Raw genomic sequence first — 27,138 nt, forward strand, 5'->3', positions numbered from 1 at the left:
CCAAGGATCCTGGCCCCTAGGGTCAACCGGTTGGGGTCTATTTATCCCTTGATATTCCACATTGAAGTTAATTGGTGGCGCTGGCTTATACAGTAGATTGTCTATCATCGGTGGATAAGGCTAGGCTACAGGAGGTCTCATAGGTTCCACATTTAGTATATTCAGTCTTGGTCGTGGATTTGAAACAGTGAGATTGACCACATTAACTTCAATTGGGCCGGTTTGAGGGAAATTATAACCAGTCACTTCATTCACTAGGTTTGTTGGTGTTAGATTCTCTGGCCTTGGAACAATTCTTACGGGGGTTGTAGACTCTGACCACAATGTCCACTACTACCATTATATCCAACATTGGGAGGTCCCGATGCTTGAGGGAATAGCATGGTACCTAAAGAATTCACATAAGAAGGTGAAACTTGAGAAGACGAACTAGGACGCGATATTACCCGGTTTATGGCGTTGACCACCATAGGCCTTATCACATCCGTCACATGTCGCATCATGTGGTTAGTGAGTTCGTTCTGCTGTTCCTCGAACATTCTTTTCATCATAACCACCAATGTAGCATTGGGTGCTAAGGTATGAGATTGTTCTTCAGTTAACTGTCATGGAACGTCGGCATTGCAATAGGATATCTCTTTAGCCTGATTAGCCATTGAGTGCTCCGAACGTGCACGTCATTTGAATTGTTGACATTGTCAACTTGTGCTCCTTTTGGTTGATTCCTAGTTCTCACAATTTCTCTAAATCTCACCACAAGTGTCCCACCGGGCATGCCAAAAAGATGTTTGCTCGTTTTGCGATGAGAAAAATCTTTCACCTAAATTCGTTCTTCGATTTTATTTAAGAAGGTTATGTGGTTCAATTCTCAAGGAGGTATCTGATGAAGATCGGGTCACGTAAAGAAGGTGTGGATATGGATTTGAAATGGATGGATTGAAAGTGGACTTGAGATCAACAAATGTCTGAATTAAGTTACAATACTCCTATGAAAGCAGTACATGATTGGAAAGTAAACTGGATTACTAGAATTGAAAGTGCAAGAAGCTTAAAGTGCGACAAAAGTTAAACTGCAGAGGAAATTGAGTATTTTTTGGATGTGTGTTGATCTGCTTTTTCCTTCTTTCTTCTGGATACTTGTATATCCTTTCGTCTTGTAACTATTCAGTCAATTATCTTTTTCAAATCTTTAATCTTGGTGCCTTTAATAACTACCCCTTTTCGCCCATGTTCTTCCTTGCTTCGGTTCGCCAAAACTTGATCTTCAAGCGCCACAATGATTTTGAATTTCAATCTTTTGAATAACCTCTCATGATCTGTTCGTGTCCATTACTTTCCTTTCTTGCTTGTAACTTCCCATTGACGCGACTAACTTAACTGTTCCATGGCCTTTTTTATGCCTGCAACCTTCCATCATTGACCTTCTACGATTTTCAAGAAGTTACCGAATCATGACCACTTACCGAATCTCGGTCTTGATGACCTTGCTGCCCATCTCTCGAATATCCGGTCCTAGCCACTTTCGGCATATTACGGCCAACCTATCGAATTTCGGAAAGCCACTCGTCGCTCTTGACTTACCGACTTCGGGATATATTGATGACGACGCTCATTCGGTACTTATTATTATTTTGGTGTTAACACTACTATCAAAATCCACTTTAAATTGTATAAACACAACCGGCTTTGATTTCAAAATACAATTATACTTACCAATTAATGTTTACAAGGCGTAAAAATGAAAGTGAGAAATTGATTTGTTAAAATTTAAGGTTGAAATGAAACACCTTAAGGATTGCTGCAGGTCAAAAGCATGACTGTGCAGGAGACCTAGAGAAGAGATACCCAGAGACGGGGAGGGTGATTGCATAAAGAAGATTTGTTCATGTTACAATCTAAAAAATATAAATAGATGCAATATATAATTATCGAGTATATTTAAGTTCCATGTAAATTGACATCTTAAAAGTAAATAGATGTTACCCATATTCCCGAGTACATTATTTTGTCAAGAATGTCTTATTTAATTTGTCAAATAATAAGAAAAATAATGCTATAAACATTGTTGGGAGTCAAGTTGATTATTGGGTATGATGTGTAGCTTGAATGGGGTTCAAAATCATACAACAGATCCTGATTAATTCTTCTTAATTCAAGGTACTACTATCAAAATGCACTTAACTGGGCAGCGGCGGCCCGACTATATATTATTTTAATATTTGTTTCGAATTATTTTAAGAATCAATTCAAGCACCAAGAACCATCAGTCCAATCGCGCGAGCATCGCACGTTTGCGGGCGCTGGTTAGGCGACAATGTCCAAAGTTGCTATCGGCTCTTGGGTACCGCAACAAAACAAGGTCATATTTAGACTCCGGGAAAAGTTGTCGTACTTTTAAAGACAGGCCCAGCTTCCCACGCAAGCCCTCAAGGTCAAGTCCTCAATTCCTTTAAACAAAACAAAGTGGGCCTAATCCTAACAAGGAATCAGGTCCAGCCGCCCCCAAATGGCCCAGTGAAATAGAAAAAGGAGTCTGGCTTGGCACTTCCTGTTCATCTTCTACAACGCACGAGGTGCTCTTTACAGAGACGTCATGCGCGAGCTTGCTGGCAGCGCCATCGTCCTCCCTCGTCGACGACCAAGGGCCACCGCCGATGCCAGTGACCGCCATCAACCTCCCCGTCGGTAGGTCACAACTAGCGCCTGACCTCCGGCCATCGAAAGGAACCCCAAAGGCGTACTTCCAGACTTACGCTTTGAATTGGCTGGAGAACGCGGTCGGCCGAGAGTTGCCCAGCGAGCTGAGGAAGGACGAGCTCTGCGACTCCGCCTCTGTCCACCCACGCTGTGAACCCCAGCCCAGATCGAGATTCAAACGGCGCTTACTGATGATCGACCCGAGCGCCACTATACCGAGGGTCACGGTCCCATCGTCGTCACAACATCGTGGAAGGCCTCCTCGTGTGTCGTCATCACTGAGTGACGTAACTGGTCGCCGCGGATGGGGCCGTCGCCATCCACCATACGCCAGTTCTCGAGGGTGTCGTCGAACAACGATGGCAATTGATCAGGGATTCGGATGGTGGAGACGGGTTCGGGGTGGCACCGGATGAAGACGGTAACGATTGGCCAGGCCGTCGCAAAGTGGCTCAGCAGCCCCGCTCTTCAGTCGCACAAACTCTCTGGCACAAGCTCTCTTGGTTTTTCTCTTTGTCTCTTGCTGAGCTCTTTCTCTTGCAGCTCTCTCTGCACCTCCTTTTTCTCTTTTTTCTCTCTTGATGTTTCTCACCGAGAGCTCACTGAGCTCTCTATGGTCTGCTCCCCGATCCTCCCTCTGTTCTGAGCTCTCTGCATCTCACCGGATCAGAAACTCACTGCTCCAGCCCTCTATCAGAAGAAGCCCCCTCTTGCATTGTCTTCAGGTGAGGCCATTGTCCTGATGTCTTATCATTCTGATAGTTTTTATGAAGACAGCAACTATGTTAGAATTATTCGTAAAAGAATTATTTGCAAAATGCCACAGCATGTTTCGCCTAGTTCTCTCTCGAAGCTGTGACACCTGAAGAGACGTAAAGAATTAGACACAAGAGGGCATGAATAAAGCATAGACACCAGCCGATTGATAGGAAATGCAGGTGTAGGAACCTGCACGACCCTTGCGATTTGGAGATCTCCAACATGCCCATGACCAGCATCGGGAATCCAATGGCTGCGATAGCCGTGTCGGTTTAGCGATGTCACTTACGACTTGATTAGAGAGCTCGAAAATAAAAAGACAACTGGGGTCCAGAAATCGAATAGTCTGATATCCGATATATACTACACGAAATGCTTTCTATCTATATCTAGGGTAAAATCAAGAAACATGGTACTTAAAAGGATCCAATTTGGATACAAAGCCAACCAAACCAAGCTATTTTAATATGATGAAGAAAAACAAAGCCGATTGCACTCTTGTAACAGGTTTTAGGACTTGATCGCACCTTTTAAGAGGTTTTAGGACTCGGTTGTACTTTCGTGATAAGTTTTAGGATTTAATTGCGCTTTTTGAAAGTTTGAGGTCCCAATTGCACTTTCATGACGAGTTTTAGTTTTGTGAATGCAAATTTGATAAAATAGCTTCGAAAGTGCATTAATTTCACGAAGAAATTGAACTCTATGCTCACAAGAGATCATACTCTTCCTCGTAGGGGATCCGCAAGTGGTGTTCCTGATCTAACCGATTTCTATACGCAATCCTCCTAGGATGTTACTCAAAAGACATATACTCCATCTATGTATGAAGGGAAGGGATACTGTATTGAAAATGGTAGCTATGACGGCCATAATATAAAATCTAAGTGAGACGAGATGGGTTGCTTCGAATTTCCCCCCAGACCAGAGCAATAGAGAAGATGAGAGAGAGAAATGGGGGCGCGGGGCGGGGGGAGGGGAGTAGACATGGCCAATATTGAACCGGGGCCCGGAACCGGCCTGTTGACTCGACCCATGGTTCCAATTCGGAACCAGCTTGGAACCGCCGGTTCCGACCTAGTTTTTTTAAAAAAAACAAGGGAGAAGGCTCGGGAAAAAGAGCTATTGAGCCTAGGAACCGGAACCGGAATCGGCCACCTCTAGGAGGGGAAGAGGCAGCGACGGAGGAAAAAAATAAAGGAGAGCAAACTGCTGGAGGTTTTTGAAAAATTTCTGACAGTGGGTCCCACTTTGCCAGGTGGCATTCGTTAAGTGGACTGGAGCACCAATCCATCTATGCTTCAGGAGCACCGAATATTTTCTCGACGAGAGACAGTTAGTCGGGAAGATTGTGGGACATGGGACGTATGCGGGGCTGCAACAGGCTTGTATCGTTCTTCTTGCATGTTCCTTTCTCAAAATTATCCGCGTTTTAAATAGCAGAGTTTCTCTCCGACCAAAAAAAATATGAAAAAAAGAACAGAGCTTCTCTGCTATTTAAATGAGAGAATCAGTTTGTAAGGGCAGAGTGAGCTCGCATTTCTCGTCATTCCTCGGTATTCTCTCTCTTTCAGCTTTGTTCGCCACTTTCTTAGAGCTATCTGATCGAAGTGTTGATCTTTGGTGATGAAGAAACGCATGTTCTTCCCTAATCTGATTCTGGTTGCTTGTAATGTTCCAGTATAGTGTTTGATAACTTAGTTTTGATACTTGGCTGATGCGCTTGAGGCGGTGGGGTTTGGAACCCAGCAGAGACAGGTAGCACTCTTGGGGGAGGGGGCTCGGGACCCTGCAGGAATTTTCGGGGAGGCGTCGGCGGAGGCAGATCTAAGCTCGGGACCCAGCAACGGAAACCGACGAGGCTTTTGGGGGAGGCGGAGGGGGTCGAGGCCGGCGGCACTCTTGGGGGAGGGGGCTCGGGACCCACCAGTTGCGACCGGCGGGGTTCTGGGGGAGGCGACGGCGGAGGCAGATCTGAGCTCGGGACGGCGGGGCCCTCGGGAGAGGAGACGGCAGAGGAGAGAGCGAGAAGGTGAGATAGGAGAGAGAGGGGGTCGAGATAGGAGAGAGAGACTCGCCGTTTCAAATAATTTTCGTAAGTGGGGCCCGATCGTCACGTGTCGCGTAAGGAGTGGTAAGCTGGAACACATCAGCCTTACCCAGTTTTTCTTTACGACAGACGGTTAGCCGGGAAGATTGTGGGACATGGGACGCATGCGAGGCTTGTGTCGTTCTTCTTGCATGTTCCTTTTTCAAAATTACCCGCGTTTTAAAGAGGAGCTTTTCTCCGACCAAAAATAAAATAAAATAAAAAAGAGCAGAGCTTCTCCGCTATTTAAACGAGAGAATCAGTTTGCAAGGACAGAGTGAGCTCGTGTGTCTCCTCGCTCCTCACTCCACTGGTATTCTCCATCTCTTTCAGTTTTGTCCGCCACTTTCTTAGCTAGCTATCTATTCGAAGTGTTGATCCTTGGCGATGATGAAACGCATGCTCTTCGCTAATTTGATTCTGGTTGCTTGTAATGTTCTAGTGTAGTGTTTGATAACTTAGTTTTGATCGAGCGTTGCTCTTTCGTTCGTTCCTCAGTGTTGTTCATAGTTTGCTTGATTGTTGATTCATGATCATTCCTAGTTTGCTTCATCATCCGTGTTGATTCGCGATCTTCTGGTAGCTATGCTCTGGCTATCTGTGTTCCAAGTGTTGATCCTTCGCGATGCATGTTTTTAGCTATTCGCTATTAGCTGTTGAGGTTTTTCTACGATTTCTTTTCTCGTAGTTTGATAACTTAGCTTTGATCGAGAACTAGTAGTTTGCTTGATCCTTGGGCTGTTCCTAGTTTGCTGATTCGCGATCGTTAGCATCAGTGTTGATTCGAGGCCGCAATGAATAGGAATGACGTGGCGGCGGCCGCGGTGTTGAGGAGGAGGAAGGCATCAGCGGCCTTCGCCTTCTCCTATGTGATTGTCACGGGCCGATCGATTCAAGACTCGATCCTCGATCGCTCGTGCGGCCTTAGGAACTTCTCCCTCTAAAGAGAGAAGTTCTGTAAATTGTGTTACTCATGAGATGAGATGATACAAATGAGGGGAGGAGGATCCCTTATATACAAATTCTTGTACAATGATAACCGTAGATCTCTCCCTAATCTAACGGTGGAGATTACATCTCTTCAACTCTAACTACCCGTGATAAATACAAACACGAGAAATTCCTATATTGCCTGCTCCGGATCTTTCTAGAGTCCTCAAGAATATTCCTCCTTGGAAGACCACGGTCTGTTATGTCAGAAAACCTCGAGGATGATTCAATTCTCCCGGGCCGTGTCACGATCCTCCTGATTTTGCACTAGACTTCATCAATCATAGCTAGACTTCATCAATTCACAACTAGTACTTCATGCTAACCAGTCAATTACCTGATTTTGCTGATTTTCCGTCAATCCAGCCAAGAAGACGAACTGATCTAGAAACTGTTCTACAAAGAGAAGTTCCAAAAAAGTAATAAGCTAGATTACATGATGAATAATGGCTTTTCGCAGCTTTCATTACTACTCTTGAAATCCGTATTAATTAAGAAACTTTTCAATGTGTTAACAAGATAAAAATCACAGGTAAATATAGTTTCGCTAACTACTTCGAAGGCATCAAACAACACATCGAGGTGGAACTACACGAACCAAGGACAGAGCATCAAGTATCAAAACAACGAGGATCGAGAGCATGATACGAGATCTAGTTCCACAAAAACAGAAGTTACGACCGAAGGAGAGGTCATCAAAAAGGAAAAAACGATGTAATAACTCACTCGCACCGTGTATCGTTGCTATGTAATCAAACCAGACATATCTTTACAAAAACAAACTCTAGTACAATCAGACAATCAGGAAGAAGACCAGTTGCAGAAAACTAGAAATTGAAGCCCCATCAAACAGTTGTAGTAACGAGCAAGAATCCAACAGAGCATCAAAGTAATTGCAGCTAACTAGAAATTGAGCCACATCGATCTAATTCCACACAAACAGAAGTTACAATCGAAGGAGAGGTGATGGATAGGTGATACAAAAAGAAAAAACAATGTAATAACTCACTCGCGCAATCAAATCCACTGCAGGCTGAGGTGGAAGATCATCTACCTTTCACACGGCGCGCTATTCAGTTTCATTCGACAGAGGACATAGCAACTAGTTCCACACACAAACAACGATCGAACAAACAAAAAGAAAAAACGAATTATAAATGAAGAGTATCAAACAAAGCAGAGCATCAGGAAAGTATGAGCGCGCACACTGTATTTTCCAACACAAGCTATAGCAACGAAGCTCGAGAAATGCAAACACACTGATCGCGCGCAATGGAAAATCAAACAACACTACGATTGAGCAAACTTGGATCACACAATCAAATCCACTGCAGGCCGAGGTGGAAGAAGACCTACCTTTCACACGGCGCGCGATTCATTTTCATTCGACAGAGGACATAGCAACTAGCTCCACACACAAACAACAATCGAACAAACAAAAAGAAAAAACGAATCATAAACGAAGAGTATCAAACAAAGTAGAGCATCAGGGAAATACGAGCACGCACACTGTATTTTCGAACACAATCTATAGCAACGAAGCTCAAGAAATGCGAGCGCATTGATCACGCGCAACTGGAAATGCGAGCGCTTCTCTCTTCTCATTCGCGTGCACCGAGCTCGCAGATCTTCCTCTACTACTCTTTAAATGCGCGCAATTTCATGTTGTAAATGTGTTGCGCCTTCTATTTAAACTTTGATTGATTCTAAATTGAATTTGATTGATGTTATTCCACATTTGCTTAATTTTTCGATTGTTTGCGGCACTTAAAAAATTAGTCAAACAAAAGCTTTTTATGAAAAATCTAAATTATGGTGACTCTACTGTAATCTAACTTTAATCCAAGATCCTCATGCCTAAGCCTAAGGTCCCCCAGAATCCTCCAAGGTCGGATGGTGGCCCCAAGGACTCCGCGATGCAGACTTGAAGTTGTAGACTTTGTTTTTTGTTATTTGCAAATCACTTTTGCAAAATAAGCATAACAAAATGAAAAACATTCCTTTAAACATATTTTTCAGCAAAATTCACGTTATTGGTGGAGCTTTCAAAATATTATGACTTCAATTATCGGCTTCTTCACTACTACACTAAAACTACAAAGCTTTGAAAAGACAAGAAATAGAAAATGATTGATACCACCAAGCAAAAATTTGTCGGTGGTCATCCAATTGGAAAGATTTACAAAAGTTTTCGGGGGAGGGCGACCTCTAAATTTGTCAACGGCTAGCCTAATTCATGAATTTCCTACGAGGCTTTACATGAGCAAGGGACTTTCAGTTCCTCGTGTGCAAAACATGAATGTCAATGTCACAACCCACAAGACGACTTTTGCTGGGCTTCGGCCTTGTTCCCTTCCCAACAAGACAAGTGCACAGAGATTATCACAGACGAAGTAGGAAGAGGGAGGTGACAATCTCGAGGAGATCTTACGTTAGCTTATGAATAAGTCACTAAGCGAAGACCTAATCACACCATCTTTCCAGGACAGTCTTAACAAACGGAGATTGATTGTTTTAACTTCAGTATTCCAAATCAATATTTTAAGTATGCATGGGTTAAAACCTTTATATTATTTAAATATCTCATAAAAGAGAGAGAGAGAGAGAGAGTCCGTGATGCGACGCTTCTGGCCCACCGCATGTATAATACTGAACGTCGTTCAAAAACAGAGACCCCGAATTTGCACTTTCTACTGTCGCCCCCACTTCCTCGGAGAGTCTCCCTCTTCACCCGTCACCATCCGCCATGGCAGACCACAGAGAGGCTCTGATCAGCAACAGCCACAGGAGCGTCATATTCGTGCGGTGCGCCTCGCATGCGCAGGACGAGCTGCAGAGCTTCCGGTCCTACCTCCGGTGGATGTGCGTGTACCAGTCGAACGCGGGGACGGCCTGCCTCTCCTGGTCCATGGTCTTCGTCTTCGCGATGATCGTCGTCCCGATCGTCTCCCACTTCCTGCTCGCCTGCTCCAGCTGCGACAGCAAGCACAACAGGCCCTTCGACGGCGTCGTCCAGCTGTCCCTCAGCAGAAAGCTTGGGGACGAGAGCGAGACGGTGAGGAAGGGCTACGCCGAGCAGCTCAATGTACGTTCTCTCTATCTCTCTCTTCTTCATGATTTCTGTGTCTGCGACGGTAATGACGATCTTCTGGTTTGTGTTACATTAGATTGCGATTCTTACCTCGACCCAATTCAATTTCCAATTCATAATTGAGCAGAGGGTTCGCTCTAACTTTTGAACGTAAATATGATGAATTTTCATCGGTTTTCCAACGCTCGTACCTTCTGGCACGTGCTGCTAGCTAATGAACAGGTAACGAGCATCAGAAGGTTCTGGGCCAATGCGATGGGTTCCCGAGTGCTTTTCTTTATTCGAATCAACGGGCTTCAGTTTGTGACTGTAAAGTTGTTTGGTCTGAACTTGGACTAGTGTAGCACTGCAGTATTGGTGGGGCACAGGGATCCATCACCGAGAGAGGGATAGATGTTACAAGCGATGATAGCAAAGAGATCCCGTTATCTACTGGCAACCGAGGAGTTACCGATAGATTCTTTCTATTAGATCAAGCTGATCACATAGCAAAAAAACAGCTCGACACCATGTTGGCGCTTAGGGACTTTCCGTGTGTGGTGTCATCTGATCTGATTCTTGCACGAGCTTGATGGCTCAATTGAGCTGCAACTAAATCACTAGGTTAGGGAATCTGCACGCAGCCCGCACGGTCCAACAGTCCATATTCTTGGATGAATTGTTAACCAAATAAGTGAACGTATAATACCGGGATCTCGTACTTCTCATACATGATTGAAGGTGAACAAAATATCCATGGCAGCTCTCCCCTGAGAAGGTTAAAACTCTTCCCGTCTCCAGCAATCTGTGGAGCAAGCGTTTATAACACCACCGTTTTCTAAGTCTTAGATTCATATCAGAAGCATGTGGTGCCACCAATTGAGGTGCTATAATTGACGTGCAGATCATTTTTTATTCTTAAATAGGAAATTCGTTGATGTCAAGTCATCTGATCAAGCAGGGACGAATGAAGAGTATAACTTATTTTAGGTTCGACTCACAAAAACTGCAGTCTTCTCTGCATGGAGTTCAAAAATATGAAGAGAACACAGTGATATGGTGTTGGATCCCATAAAATGCGATAGGAGAGAGAATATCAGGCTTGCAGGATTGTCAAGTTTACAATTATAATTGGCTGCACTTGATTGACTGTCTAGTTTCTGTGATTTCGAAGCTCAACCGATGATTGTGTCTATCTGATGATTGTGTCATGAGTATTAGCATTAGGTTGACCTCACCTCATCATAGAAACATGGACCATCACTTGCTTGACATGAATTGTCATGACCGCTGGAGTAAGGATGATACTTTTAGGCCTTTTCTCTTGAACAAATAGGAGGAAAAGTGTCTAAGAAAGATTGCTATTTGTCATGTGGTAGGTTTTGCTAGCTACTGTTATGACATGCTAGATTTTTGCTAGCTATATTGTCTTACCTTACATGTTTGTACAAACATGTCATCATTTATGCAGAGATTGCTGAAAATCCTCTCCATATTCGTCATCCCTTGCTTTCCAGCTGAGAGTGCTTCTAAGATATGGTGGTATGCCTCAGGAGCCTCTCAAATACCCTTCTTGGGGAATGTTTAGCTGAGCGAAACCATCGCTCGCATCATGGAGCTCTTCTCAGGGATTTCCTTGGTGCGTGTACTCTTCCGTCTGATCTGCTATCTCCAGATCTTGTGACTGCAAGACTTTGCACAGGTAATTCATGTAGACTCAGAAGCGGCCACGGTCCTATCTGAGCATCTAAGGATCCGGAGACAGAGACACCTTCGGATCATATGCCATAGATGCCGTGCGTTCATATTGTGGGCTCTAGTTTTGGTCACTGGAAGCCAGTTTAATTGCCTCTCTGCTTGTCGCTACCAAGTCCACTGCAGATGTTAAACATTTTCGGAGCAGGAGAATTGGCCGTAAGTTCCTCTAGCTCTCTAAACATTGAGAAAGGGGGCTTCACAAACATATTTGCATCTTTCTTGCCCATGAGGAACTCTAATTCTGAAATGAATTTGCAGATTTTCATGCCAATCCAGAAATCATGAATTTGTGACATGATGAAATACGTTTGTGCACTGGCACCTTTCTTTCAGTACTCTCCAGCATTAACAGCGTACCAGGTGGGGGTAACATTTGTAACTGTACAGCTTTGCTCTATGACTCCGGTTGGTGGGCTCTTTGTCTTCTAGTGCAGTGCAACCAAGATTACAACAGTCCGTGACGTGCCTTGGCCGCAAAGTGGCATGTGTGCGCAACACTCGATGATTAGTTTGAGACGAATGACGGTGAGACACGGTACCCGTGGCTCAGGCTGCCCCTGGCAAAGTCTTTCCTGTAAGCTGGACAGGATCAGATAGTGACGATGCTGGTGATGAGGAAGATGACTTGGACAATAACAAGTTGATCCCAGCGTATGCTTATAGTACAAACATACCAGAAAAGACAAGCCCTTGGCAAGCCCTTTAACCCTTTACCTTAATTCGAAGAATGATTTGCTTAACCTTAACATGAATGGAAGCGTGTCTTGTCCTAGAAATAATTTTGGCGAGTTGTACCAAAATGACGCTAATAACTATGGGTGGAGGCAAATACATGTGCGGAAAGGCTTATCATCCACTTACTAACCTTCTCTAGTAGCTGATTGCTTGGTAGCCCTTGGCATCCTGATAGGGGGAGCTAGAATTCACCTTCCACTCATGTTGAGGTTGAGCTTGATTGTCGAATGAACGTAGATTTTGCTGCGAAGAGATCTTTGACATTCATGATCGCTGTATGGTTTTGCTCATGTACGTAGTCGGCAGCTACAGAAGTGAAGGTATCGTGGAACCATCATGTCCCCATTGCCACTCATAGTCATCTCACGTTAGAATTCATGCTTTTGGTAGATCGCAGGATATTTGTTTTGCTGGCCGAGTTCCTTTCCTAATGGCAGTGACATACTAGGAGAACAACCGGGCAGGGATAACAGTGTATGGATTCACGTTAGACAGGAGTACTCTGCACGCCATATTTGGCATTGAGCTCTCTCCCTGGTGCTTTGGTTGCTTGGAAAGATCGTCGGCATATCCTGAGAAATTGAGCATTCGAGTTTAAGAGTAACTTATGCCGCACCAATTACATCACGGAGCGAGACCATTGGCATAAGAAATTGAGTTGGAGCTATGAGTCCATTTGCTATGAGCAACATCAAACAATGTTCTTTTTGTTATTTATTAGAATCATATTTTTTTCTTGTCTAGTTTGGAGTTTTATTCATATGTCCTTTTTTTTATATACAATTTTTGCTAAATAATGGATATGATATGATATGAAAATGTTCGCCCGATAAATTAGTAGTTCTCCAAATAGTGGATAGGATATGATATGAAATCACCGGATTTGATTTCTTATCCTATCTTGACTAGAAATTTGGATACGATAAAAAGAAATGATTAATAACTAATGAGTACTATATTTTATGTATAACACATTTATTTCTAATTTGGGACTGACTCCATCGTGTTTCTCAAGTTAAATCGTAAAATATATATCGCTAACCATCCCGGGTTTGGGTACGCTCAACCCCGTAGACAAACGCCCCGGAAGAACTATCCAGAAACTCGCCTCATCCACGTTCGCCAATTACATCAGGGCCGTTGATCCCGCCACTCTGGCATCGATAGCCAATCAGATCGGTCAAGAGACGATCGGGGACTTTGACTTTCCAAGTCTTCCCGTGGGGCCCTTCCCCCACAAAGCCCCATTTTCTCCACGTCAAGGATGAATCAATCAGCCAATACCCTTCCGCCACGTCCCAGCCCGAGAACTCTGGTCCGTCGGATCTTCCGCGCTGGACGAATCCAGCCAATCGGAGCAACCTGGCTTCGTAGGCTCGGGAGTCGCGTGAGGAGGGGGCCAGGTTTTCGTCTTCCTCCACAAGGCTCTAAATAAATGAGAGGAAGGTTAGGGAAGCTCTAATCATCGACCCGGGAGTGAACTCGAACTCGAAGCAGAGGCTGTTCGGAGAGAATCGCGATGAGGAAGTGGACGATCCCGTCCGTGCTGTTGGTTCTGTTCCTCCTTTGCGCGCTTCCGGATCAAGGTAAAACCCTAAGGCTGAGGTCTTTGCTCGTCTCTAGAAGCTTCGTTTCCTTAGCTGCGGGCTCTCTGTACTCTGTCGAGGCAATGGCATTTAGATCGGTGCCTTCTCTGTGAGGATTTCGGCGTAATCTTTAGTTTCTAGATCCTCGTATTTGTCTTGGATGAACTTTTGCGCAATCGCAAGGAAGGAGGGATCGGTTGATTAGTTAGCTTACTGTAGCTGGAGATTGAGTCGGGGGAGATTTGTTTTTTTTTTTTCCTTTTTCAAATGATCGATGGGAGTGAGGCGCGTGCTTCGAGATCGTGCGGTGTATGTAGTCGTGCATCTTTGAGACGTAAAGTATTGCTGATGGTCGGATCTGTCGTGGCTTAGGAAGGAAGCTGGGCGCAAATGCGGAGGGTGAAGCGGATGAGTTGGTCGATCCCCCAAAGGTCGAGGAGAAGCTCGGTGCAGTTCCAAACGGTCTGTCCACCGATTCTGATGTCGCCAAAAGGTCGTTCAGCGCTAAACTTGCTCTTCTTTCCACTTAGTTTCGCTGTAAGGATTTAAGTCTTCTTGGGTGTGTATTGAGAGTTTGGAGGTTTGATGTTGGTCCAGGGAAGCGGAGTCAATGTCAAAGAGGTCGCTCCGCAGCAATGCAGAAAAGTTTGAGTTCCAAGCTGAGGTTTCTCGGCTCATGGACATCATTATCAACTCGCTCTACAGCAACAAGGACATTTTCCTTAGGGAAATTATCTCTAATGCTTCTGATGTAAGCTTATCTTCTTTCATTGGTTTGCAATATTTCCAGCCTTTCTATCTTTGGAAAAAGGCTGAAGTATGATCCTGTTGATTCAGGCACTGGACAAAATACGATTCCTTTCCCTAACAGACAAGGAGATATTGGGAGAGGGTGATAATGCTAAGCTTGAGATCCAGGTTGGTTTGAAACCTTTTCCCAATCGGTTTTTGTGCTCCGGTTGGTTTCAAACTCATTGCTTAGCTCTTCTAGTCAATTCATAATTTCAAACTGTATTTAACACGGTGGTTGATTAGTTACTGACCTGGTGGGTTGTTTATATCTGTAGATTAAATTAGACAAAGAAAATAAGATTCTCTCCATCCGCGACAGAGGTATCGGGATGACAAAAGAGGATCTGATCAAGCATTTGGGAACAATTGCAAAGTCTGGAACTTCAGGTGCCTCAATATTTCCAAGCTCATGATGGTTTCTTGAATTACTTAAACGAACTCCTATCCATTCAATTTTAATGTTTCATGCAGCATTTGTGGAGAAGATGCAGACAAGTGGAGATCTCAACCTTATTGGTCAATTTGGAGTTGGTTTTTATTCCGTGTACCTTGTTGCTGACTATGTCGAAGTCATCAGCAAACATAATGATGACAAACAGTAAGATGGTTGCATTATTGGGATTATCAAATTTTCTGCCTTCAGTTGTCTTAACTGTAGCTATCTTATTACCTGGATTTCAGGTATGTTTGGGAATCAAAGGCTGATGGGGCATTTGCAATTTCTGAAGACACGTGGAATGAGCCGCTAGGACGTGGAACTGAGATTAAACTGCATCTAAGAGAGGAAGCTGCGGAATACTTGGAAGAGAGCAAATTGAAGGTGCATTTCTAATTCACGGCATGGTCACAACTAGGTTCCATTTGTTCTTAGGGACTGTAGGCTTTGGGATATTTTGCAACCCTTGCCTCATTTATCCTTCTCTAAATAATCAGCACTGATAACTTATTGGACTGGAACTAGATACGCACATTAACTTATTGGATTGGAACTAGATACGCACATTTTCTTCTGAACAAGCTGCATTCAAGGATGTGTTTGTGAATTATACTAATTTTTTTTATTTGTTTTGCACTTTGCCTTTTTTTTTAATGCCAGTAATGCCTTTGTCTTCTTTCTCTTGTTGTAAATGTTCCTTCACTGAGGTTCTCTTATCTGCAAAGGCAGTCTGAGCTTATTTGTCGTTACTGTCTATCCTTAAGCACAGTTCTGAACTTCAGAATCATGAAGTCAGTGCAGAACCAAAAAACCTCGTGGATTATTATGCTATCATACACTATGCAGTTCTTATCTTGACGCTGTAGTTCTGACTGAGTTCTCAGCACCGATTTCTCATGAAATTTTGTAGTATCTTAACCTTGCCAATAGCGGTGTTCAATTTTGCATTGGGGATTTCCCACTGATGTCACAATGGTTTGGTAACATCTGGCACCTGTTGTCTTTTGCAGGATTTAGTGAAGAAGTACTCGGAATTTATTAGTTTTCCCATCTATTTGTGGGCAAGCAAAGAGGTCGATGTGGAAGTTCCTGCAGATGAGGATGAGTCAAGTGAGGAAGAGGAATCTTGTGCGTATCTTGGAAAGCCTTTCACTATATTTTAAATTTTAACATATTCTTTTGTACTAGATCTAGTGGTAAACATGTCAATGTGTGTCGAGATTGCTATTGCTTGTGCACTTATGTACTTTCCATCCTGATCAATAAAAACAGCGGAAAAAAGCTCTTCTGAGGAAGAAGGGGATGAAGATGCTGAGAAAACTGACGATGAGGATGCGGAGAAAAAGCCAAAGACTAAGAAGGTGACTGAAACTACTTATGAATGGGAACTTTTGAATGATGTGAAGGCTATATGGCTGAGAAATCCAAAGGAGGTGACTGAGGAGGAATACACGAAGTTCTATCACTCTCTAGCGAAGGTAAATGACTATTCCTGCGTCTAGGGATGACTCATCGTCATGTTCTTCCAGTTTTAACTGTCCTCGCTCATCATCAATTGTTCATCTCCCGACAGGATTTCAGTGATGAGAAACCTTTAGCATGGAGTCACTTTACTGCTGAAGGTGATGTTGAGTTCAAGGCAGTTCTCTTTGTGCCGCCTAAGGCGCCTCATGATTTGTATGAAAGTTATTATAATTCCAACAAATCGAACTTGAAGCTATATGTTCGACGGGTATTCATTTCTGATGAATTTGACGAGCTTTTGCCCAAGTATCTGAACTTTTTGAAGGTAACCGGATTGTGTTCGGTTCTAGCTCTTTTATCCGTAGTGAGAAACGTGGTTTTCTAATATTGGTTTCTAGATTGTGTTCCTCAAAGAAGTGTTTGTTTCTCAGGGTCTTGTTGATTCTGACACATTGCCCCTGAATGTGTCGAGGGAAATGCTTCAACAACACAGCAGCTTGAAGACAATTAAGAAGAAACTTATCAGGAAGGCACTTGATATGATCCGTAAGATTGCTGAGGAGGACCCGGAGGATGCTAACAACAAAGACAAGAAAGGTACGAGTGGCACCGTCTCTCATCTCGAAGTAACCTCTCCTCTCTAGATGAAAATATCATGACATTATGCGTTTACTTCTCCTCTCTGAAGCATTCCTAGATTTCTCAGGGGATTGCTTTGTTAAGTCGTGATAACTTCATTGGGAGTCAGAGGCAGTGTTTTGTTCATTAGAACAGTTTGATGATCTTTCCAATTCTTTTTCTACTGCCTGCTTAATGACTTTTCACTGTTGGGAGCAGATACTGAAAAATCTGGTGATGAAGATGATGAGAAGAAAGGTCAATACGCAAAATTCTGGAATGAGTTTGGCAAGTCCATTAAACTCGGTATAATTGAAGATGCCACTAACAGAAACCGGTTGGCTAAGCTCCTCAGATTTGAGAGGTATGATGAAACACTTTCCCCTGCATTCTTAAACACAGCATGGAATGACCGACTTATATTGGGCTAATGACTTAATTTTTGTTTCCCATTATTTGTGCAGTACCAAGTCCGATGGTCAATTAACTTCACTGGACCAGTACATCTCAAGAATGAAATCTGGCCAGAAGGATATCTTTTATATAACAGGAAACAGCAAGGAACAGCTAGAGAAGTCGCCATTCCTTGAGAGACTCAAGAAGAAAAATTATGAGGTTTATATTTTCCTTTTCTTTGTTGTGCATTTTTGTTTTTTTCTTTTTACATTAGATGCAAGATTGTAACAAGTTAATTACACTTACGATACTTTGTTAATCTTTTCTCATATTGCGGTCGTGAATTTTGATGCTGATGGTTGTCTGTACCTTGACTTTGCAGGTTATTTTATTCACTGATCCAGTGGATGAGTACCTGATGCAATACCTAATGGATTATGAAGATAAGAAATTCCAGAATGTGTCCAAGGAGGGTTTGAAACTTGGAAAAGACTCGAAAGATAAGGACCTCAAGGAGTCTTACAAGGAGCTGACCAAATGGTGGAAGAGTGCTCTTGCCAGTGACAATATTGATGATGTGAAGATAAGCAATCGTTTGGATAACACTCCTTGTGTGGTGGTGACTTCAAAATATGGATGGAGTGCAAATATGGAAAGGATCATGCAGTCACAGACCCTATCAGATGCTAGCAAGCAGGCATACATGCGTGGAAAGAGGGTGCTTGAGATTAATCCAAGACACCCAATCATCAAGGAGCTTCGAGAAAGGGTGGTGAAGGACCCTGAGGTACGTATTGTTTTTCATGTATATTGTAACTAGTAATCTCTCTATTGTTAGCTGAACTAACATGCACAACCTTGAAATAAAATGGATAACTGTTCCTCTTTGAAGATATTGTAATTTATTTTCCTGAATTTTCCCTTGTGAAGGTCAAATAATGTTTTAGAGTGTGGGAGTGTTATTAATTAAACGCATAAGATCTCATTTTTTTTACACAACTTTGAAGGTTCTTTATCTCGCAAAGTTCTTTCAAAAAAATCTTTTCCATATGAAAGTGCCAAAAGTAGGTTTGGTCTGTGTTTTTGGCTTTTTGCAAATTTTGTTAGTTACGACTGGTGGTAACATTGTTGGGGGCTGAGCTAGTAAAATAGCTGGTAAGTATATGTTCCTTGAGGAACGTGGGGCCAGTTAAAGCAAATTCGCGCTTTTGTAGATGTTTTGTTTGGCTTGGCCAGGCTGGACTCATTGTGCTTATTGTTTCTAAAAGGCTGAAGACGTCAGCAGTTTTATGGATGCATTTTTCCCTGTGCAATCAACCTTTGTATACCCTTTGTTTCCCACTTATTCTTATGTCTTGTTTGATATGATTTGGAAACTTATAGTGAGACAGCCTTTGATTGAGTTCTGGTTGGATTTCTTAGTGGTCGTCTTAATTGATGGTCTGCTTGCTCTACAGGATGAGAGCGTAAAGAACACAGCCCAGCTCATGTACCAAACAGCACTCATGGAGAGTGGTTTCATGCTCAGCGACCCAAAGGATTTTGCTTCACGGATATATGATTCCGTCAAATCTGGCCTAAATATTAGTCCGGATGCTGCTGTTGAAGAGGAAGATGATGCTGAAGAAGCTGAGACCGAGTCCGAGGAAGCCTCAGCTCCTCCCAAGGACAAGCCTGATGCTACTGAAGATGCTGAAACTACCGAAGCCAAGGACGAGTTGTAAATTCCTATGGTGATTTCGGGGATTTTCTTTTTGGCAGGATCTTTCCTTAGATAAAAAAAACAAAGAAGGTTTCTCTAGCGAGTAACCTGAAATCTGAAGTCACTGCATTTACATTCTCTGGGTTCTGAATGTCCAGGAAGAGAGGGTTAACCATGTGAGTTGTAGGATAACTGTATTGTTTAAGTTTGTCAGGAATGTTTTTCTTCACTAGCCTTCTTCACCTTCGCAAGTAACGCTCAAGATGAGGCCTTTTTTTGGATCGTAAAGATGATGCTTGTGCTTCCTAATGATGGCTGGCGGCTGCCTGAATGCATGTCTATTTTTTGTTTTGGTAATCTCTGCCTGATCATTTTAACCTTCTTTAGATAAAGCAATCTGCCGACGGGTTCGTGAAATGAAAATATGAAGTGACACCATCTGGAAACGGCATGGATCAGTTTATGAAAGAGAGTTTCCAGGTTGTGGGTACTTACTGCAGTTAAAAGGGGCCTTTTTGCCAAAGTATGGTTTAAAAAAAAAATACCAATTTATGTGAATTTTAAAAATATTTACCTGTTTAGGGCAAGTGCGCCTCTCTTAGAGGCTCGCAGCCCCCATGTGCGACTCAAGGTAACGCACATTCAACTTTTTTTTTTATTTATTTATTTTGGTGCCGCACATTTGATGTTTTTTAACTTTTTTATATATTAAATAACATCCTTTTAAATTTTATTTTTATAATGTAATTATTAACAATTAATTTAAAAATTTATTAAGACATATAATTAATAAATTATTTAATATTTATATAATTAATTTGTTTAGTAGGTGAATAATTAATAGATATAGATAAAATTGCTAAAAAAATACAAAACAAAATTCATAAAATAAATTGGTAAGATACATAAAGATGAAATATTCATATTAAAAGAAAATGCAATAGTAGATAGTAATTCATGAACTGAAAAAAATTCGGCAAGTAAACAGTGTAATAATAGATAACAATTCACAACCCAAAAGTATCACTGATGATGATGCCGTCCTCCTACGTGGTCTCTTGTTCCACAATCGAGTTGTCTTCATCGTTCGATAGGTCTAGTATTGTACCGAGGACGAGGACGTTCCGGATGAGCGGGAAGTATAAATGACGAGGGCATATCCTATGATGGGAAGCGTGGTTGTGATATGAAAGCATCATCAAAATGGGAAAATAATCCATGCTGAGACGGTAGGTATCCTACCGTAGAAGGACTTGGGTAAAAAAGAGAGAAATCCGATAACATATCTTGTCCATAGGAGCTCTGTGAATCATCAAACACTCCTTGAGTAGAGAAAATATTTGGAGCGAGAATTTGGGACTGTCGATTGTTAAGGAAGCCAAAAACGGATCCCTCATAAAATTGGGCTGGCAACCGGCCAAACCCTAGAGTGAAATTTGTCGAACTATTGGGGACCGTAAAATGTGATTGTATATGATAAGCCACGGAGTAGGGGACGACATTATTAGCTAGATGAGCTCGAGTGGTCCTCTAGGTTAACCGAGCCGTCTCGGATGAGTCATTCTCATGCGGCCCAATGGATGTTGCTGTAGGCGCTGGTTGAGGTGATGTCATTATTGTAATCCTTCTCTCCTCATCGTACATGAGTAACATTGCCATAATTATTCTCGCTACAGCCCGCATGTTCTTGCGAGATGTAACAGAACTTAATTATAGGATTTGTTCCATGCTATCACCTTGTTTATGAAATCAAAGTCAATAGAAGTTGTCAAATGCCAATAATTTATGTTACTAGAAAAATTAATGAAGTAAATTAAAAATGTTACAAACCGCTGCACCCATTGCACATCCCTTGTAAGAAATTCATCTTATTGTGTGTCTACTGTACCACTCCATATATTCTGAATGATAGTGAAGTGACTTTGTTGTAGGAATACCAGGGATGATATAGTTATGATGATCGTCCCATATATCAATCCACCGTCTGTGGAAATGGACCCAATTCTTTTCAAATTGCCTTAAATCAGTATCATGAAAGGCTTTTGGATCATGAGGAGGATTAGGTATTGACCGCTGCATACCAAACTGTCGAAATACTTGATTTGGATAATGCCACTCAACGATGTGGAAACGGATGAGTGGGACACGAGCCCTCCAAATGTATTGTCCCTACAAGCAGTAATTTGGTAGAGTTTGGAGAAAGGGATCGGTCTAGGGCTCTTAGGTAATCTGTTATTGTATTAAAACACATCAAATTAAACGAACAAATTACAAAAAGAATTAATTTACAATGTAACATTACATTGAACTCATCGGTTGATATCATTACTTACATCTGCAGATACCATTCTATCAAATTAATAGCGCAGATGTGGCAAAGTATGTGTGGGGACTTTAGTTATCTATCGAGCTTGACTTTAGCTGCATAAACAAAAAACAAGAACGGTTAAATATATTATGGGCATTGAAAAAAAATTATGATCTAAGAATTGAAAAAAGAATAAATCACATACCAATTACCAAGATGTGCATTTGGTAAAGGGTTACGGTTTGTGATGGCCGGAGAGACACAACCGAAGCGATTCTACGCCCAAATTTGCAATAAATGTAGTGCACCACCGATTTGGTGAGCTGATGAATCGGTCGCATTACATAACTCCCTAAGTGCTGCCGAACTCCAACCGTATCTAGTATGATGGTCGAGGTCCTCCGGTAGTGAAAGAAAAATCAAACTAACTCTAACAGCAGATTTGTCCGAAAAGATACATCCTTCAAGCAACCGTAGAATGAATATCCTAGCATGCTGTTGTATGGTAACCTCATTGGTATCGTCAGAAATTACACCAAAACGTTCTCTCAACCAGGCTAATCGAGCTACTGAACCATGTAACTAGGGTGGGTGACCATCAAGTAAATCCTCACAAAGAGCGCCCCAATCCATAGTAGTGGGGCTAGTAACTGCATCTTCTTCAATGGGAAGTCTTGTAAGAACTGCGATATTCTGCGGTGTGATCATACACTCACCTTCAGGCATATGGAAGGTATAAGTCTCGGGTATCCACCTCTCGACCAAAGTTATAATTAAATGACAATCAAGTACCCAAAATCCCATTGAATAAACTCCATAAAATCCCGAAACTCTAAGATATGGTATTATCCGATTATCAAGTTCATGTATTTGTAGCGTCGATCCACCTCGCCTACATGCAAGAACTTGATTTTGGTCTATCTATGAAATGTTACATTAAACGTTAGTGTCACTTTTATTTTGATACAAAACATACAAATGACAGATCAACTGCTAAATTTCTTAATTACCTCGGCGTCCCATACGATGCGTGATTTATGTCGGGCCTACTGTATAAGTAATTAATTATCCTTGGTCCCGACTTGATGTAATTACTTTGTTCCATGTCTACAACTAGAAACAATACATCTAGATAAATCTTGCACAATTATGATATTGTAATATTACAAAAATCAGATATCTAAATCGCATAATTCATATATATAAATTGAGAAACTGTTATGGAAATCGGATGTATTATATTCAATGTTCACATACTACGACAACAAGTAAATACAAAGCAGAAGTTTAATAATTCATATATATAAACCGAGGAACTGTTATAGAAATCATATATATTACATTTAATGTCAACATAATAAACCACAATAATGTTTTATTCCTAGCAAGATCTATATACACAAGTTTACCTATTGTGCCATGTTTTTCACAGATTCTGTAATAGTTACGCGAAGTGCTATTGCTCGGCGTACTCCAGTCCATCTCATTAAGTATTCGTGATGCACGGGGTCTTTCTTTCTTCCTAATATGGTTTGGGTCTAGCATTAATGGCAGCTCGTTAGGTTCATGCCAATAAGTAGAATGCCCAAACCCAATAAATAAAACATGTATTGATAGTATTGAAGTGTTTTATCCAACGTATAGAAGTCATCTACAAACACATGATAATCATAAACATATTTTTGACATGCTGCAATTACGTGGGAACATGGCATTTTCAACTCTTGAAATTTTTCACATAAGCATGTTTGCAGGTTTTAGTGAACTGTGCTTTTGGTCCCCGGATCCAGTTGCTCTATTATATCCAATTTTCACTTCAAAAATCTTTCTATTAGAGTCGAACCGTACCACATTATGCCCATTTGCGGTTTGACTGTTTTGCTCGAGTGTTTCACCCCCAAATTGAGTATAGCCCCATCCCAGTTCCTTTTGCCTCATAAATGTCGTTCTTTTGGTATCAAAATAATGAACCAACTAATAAAATATCTTCTCCACCGTAGATGTTATTGGCAGAGCACGAAAACCCTTCAGCATCCCATTACCATATTCAATTAGATTCGTTGTCATCTATTCATATTTCCTTCCGTCAACATCATAAGCATCCGTCCATTTCTTCCTTGGAATTCAGCCAAACCATTTAGCCGTGGTTGAATCCCACGCCCTAATTCTGTTTTTGATGGACTTGAACTTCCACTGTTAATTCTCGCAAGCTGCACATTAAGAAAATAATAAGTAATTGTTACACAATAAACAACCAAATGTGCTACCAATTTTCCAAAAATTTCAAAATTTACCTACCATTTGAACAAGTTTTTTCCCTTCAGCATTTAAATAGGTTCAAACTTGCTTAACTTACCATACGACTCATCCCATCCTCCAAAAATTTTAGTAATCGCCATTTGTTTAGTTCCCCAAGTTTTACGATAAATAGGTTCAAAGTCTAGCTTGTTTTTAATCTCGGCCATTAGTGGCTTGATTTTGATATCTGATTGGGGGGCAATCATTGCTTCTATACGATTACAGAGGTACTTCTTATCAAGTTGCCGGTGATTCCTTGACATTTCAGGATTGCTACATGTATGTGACCTATTATACTTAGTTATTTTTCAAAACATGGTACCCGCTTTATTAGTTGCATGGAGCCTTCAACCACATTGTCCATTTGGATTACTATACTTTATCGCATAAGTTTCCTTCCTTATCTCATCACTGTGAAACTTATGATTTTTTCTCGGTGAATACTCTTTTGTAGTCAACTGCACCACTTCCCGCGATGGAAATAATATTCCAACATCAAATTCTTTCGATGGATCAAACATATTACGGTCTAGCTTAGCTCTTGTATCTACTTCCATCATATCAAAGTCAATCTCTGAATAGGGCAGTGGATGTACCAATGACAAAATAGGATTACTGTAATGAGTGTTGTAGTAAGCATCTATATTGTTACCTCCATGACCCCCATCTACCATATAACTACCATCACCATTATTGCTTTCATCATCACTATCGAGGCATAAGTCATCTTCTTTATCACTGTCATCAACACCACCACCACCATCATCATCATCATCATCATCGTCATTGTCATCGTCATCATCATACTTCACGCATCGATTATCCGGACTAATACTATCTTCATCAACATTCGAATCTCCCTCGGCTAAAGCATTTATCACTTGTTGTTCATCTACTATTGCATAAAACCGTAAAAACCCCATAGAACCATCTTGAAGTGCAAACTCCAAAATTATCTTAGCATCATTATCCACCTCCACAATGTCATATCTAATACTCCCAGGTGTTAAAATCGGTTGTCTATACATTAAACTACAAATACACTAGTTCTCTGGTAGATTCAATATACGCTCAATCGTAGCATGTAACTCATTAAATGTGGATATTCTTCCAAACTCAAACATACTAGTTTGTCCACCTGCGTAATCATGTCCATATTCATTTTATACTATTCTACCTCCTCGGTACACAATCACAAAAGATCTAGACAACATTCCGCTAAATAAAGAAATTACAAATTATTTTTTCATTTCAAAATTGATAAACATTTTATTGATAACAACCTATAAATAATTTAAATATTACCAAAACATTAACAAAAAAATAAATGAATGCACCTTACTTAATCAACTCTCTAATTCGGTCGCAAGTGATTATTCCGATCATAGTTAATTAATCTAACTGTGATTAGTTAACCCAATAATAATTAATTAAATGCACCTTAATTAACCCGACTACAATCACTCAATTCATCTCAATTAAACTACTTGACTATAGTTAATTTAACTAATTATAATTAATTAATTAACCCGACTCCGGTTAATTAGCACATCAATATTCAGTCAATCGACTTTAGGTAATTAAACCGACTACGATTAATTAGAGTAACTAGAGTTAATTAAAGGTAACTACGGTTAACGAAAAGTAACTACGGTTACTTTAACTAACCATGGTTGACTTAAACAAATCGCGGTCAACTAACCTAACAATAGTCACTAATCTAACCTGACTACGGTTAACTAAACTAAACCGTCATTGAACTAAACTAATCTAACCCACGATTAACACTAATTAAACTAACCATAAGTGCAATTAATGACATAATCAAATATTAAGATTACCTCACAAACTAATGACAGTCGGAGGCGATGGCACAAGGCGGCGGCGGCGACAACACTCGGCAACGACTCGGACGATGACAATGACACGGGCGTAGCGGCCGCAAGGGGCTTGCGGCGCACGAGGGTCCTCGAGCGATGGGTCGGCGGAGGACCGGGTGGCGACGACGAGGATGGATGGCGGGTCGGCGGTTGACTCAGGCGGTCGAACGGAGGGGCGGCACGGCACCGTGGTGGAGCGGTGGCGGGAGCTTGGGTGGAGTGGCTATGGAGGCTGGCCGACCAAATAGAAAGAGGATCAAAGAGAGAGTCAAGGTTGGTAGAGGGAAATGAGAAGAGGGAAAAGAAGAGAGACTCGCTGATTGACAAAGAGAAATGAGGAGAGAAAATGAGAGAGAAGTGCCCCGATATAGGTAAACAAAGGCTGTGCGCCTCTTTGGCAAAGGCGCCTAATAAAGGCGCATTGCTCTACGCTCGGTCTCGCATGTGATACGGGCGTAGAGCCCGTACGCCCGATAACGGTGCACGGGGTGCGCCTCAGAGACGCACGATCTGTGCTCCTCTTTAGCAGGTGCACATCCGTATGTGCGCCTCCTACACCGACGAGCTTCCCCTAAATTAGTAAATATTTTTAATAGTCACATAAATCAGTAATTTTTTTTTACCATATTTTGGAAAATTGCCCAGTTAAAAGACTAGGGGTTGACGGAACAAACGAACAAAGGGAGAGAGAGCTTTGTGATTTTCGAAGCCTTTTTTTAACTTTGTTGGTGATGTTTTGAGATTAGTGCTTTAAACATTGAGACCTTGGCAAGTATGCTTTATGAAATATTCCAGAGGCAGGTCATTAACGTCCAATCGGGAGCTTGGGAGCTCATGGGTTCATTTGCTATGACATCTAGCACTGGAGTACACCATGGCCAATGAGCCACTTGCGGCTAAAACCACGTCCTTTGGCTGTCGTCCAAGCGCACGAAGTTGCAAGTCTCTCTCCATCCATCACGTCTATAGAATCTTGTTCGAGGACTAGGAAGTTGTGTAGCTCATGCCCTCCAAGTCTAGTTGTTGTCCCTGCTTTTGCCTGATACTGAAGACGACACTAGAGGGCCTAGAAATCGAAAAGGAAGGAGGAAGAATCGAGGCTTTCGACGCTTCGGAGAATCTTGTGTCTTCCATTGTCACATTGTTAATAGAAGGTATCACTGAACCCTTTCCTTTCAAAGCTTTGGGCTACCACCATCCAACAGAATTAGACGAAGCCACCCACCTCCCAAACAAGTAAGACAGATTCGATTCTCCAAAGATTAGATCCATCCAATTCTTTGCCCGTTTGATAGTTTTGCATCAGTGTCTCCTTCCACTTATGGTCGTCGTTTCACGCCAAGTGGCTCGCAAATAGATCAGAGTTCAAACTCGTTCACTCATTGAAATTAATTTTTTTTTTTTTAAGATTGTTCTTTGGGATGAAAAAGGAAGTGACACGAGGCTTGCAATTACGGCAAAGTGGGGTTCTTTAGGCCGTGGCCATCACTCATGCAAATTTCTTCAGATTCACAACAGAGTGTAACACATTTGAAAGATACAGAACAGCCCCTTTTTGTGTTT

The 27,138-nt window shown here is 41.8% G+C and overlaps 1 protein-coding gene and 1 pseudogene across 3 annotated transcripts; both read left to right on the forward strand.

Moving 5' to 3' along the window:
• The first annotated feature begins 9,278 nt into the window (after positions 1-9,278).
• LOC115748952 lies at positions 9,279-12,736 on the forward strand (annotated as a pseudogene).
• Positions 12,737-13,521: 785 nt separating this feature from the next.
• Positions 13,522-19,318, forward strand: LOC115748912 (endoplasmin homolog). Of its 3 annotated transcripts, none has more exons than XM_030685565.2 (15): positions 13,522-13,681; positions 14,054-14,174; positions 14,279-14,432; positions 14,519-14,599; positions 14,749-14,860; positions 14,945-15,071; positions 15,155-15,293; positions 15,920-16,037; positions 16,182-16,387; positions 16,483-16,701; positions 16,808-16,970; positions 17,211-17,355; positions 17,456-17,606; positions 17,770-18,174; positions 18,845-19,318. In XM_030685565.2, the coding sequence occupies exons 1-15, from the start codon at positions 13,615-13,617 to the stop codon at positions 19,109-19,111; spliced, it is 2,475 nt and encodes an 824-aa protein (XP_030541425.1). In that variant the 5' UTR covers positions 13,522-13,614; the 3' UTR covers positions 19,112-19,318. The 3 variants fall into 3 exon arrangements, with proteins under 3 accessions (XP_030541425.1, XP_030541424.1, XP_030541427.1); XM_030685564.2 differs by having other exon boundaries at positions 16,483-16,698; positions 16,805-16,970; XM_030685567.2 differs by having other exon boundaries at positions 15,920-16,019; positions 16,483-16,698; positions 16,805-16,970.
• Positions 19,319-27,138: the final 7,820 nt, after the last annotated feature.

Source organism: Rhodamnia argentea, chromosome 2 (assembly GCF_020921035.1).
Source record: "Rhodamnia argentea isolate NSW1041297 chromosome 2, ASM2092103v1, whole genome shotgun sequence".
Classification (NCBI taxonomy): domain Eukaryota; kingdom Viridiplantae; phylum Streptophyta; class Magnoliopsida; order Myrtales; family Myrtaceae; genus Rhodamnia; species Rhodamnia argentea.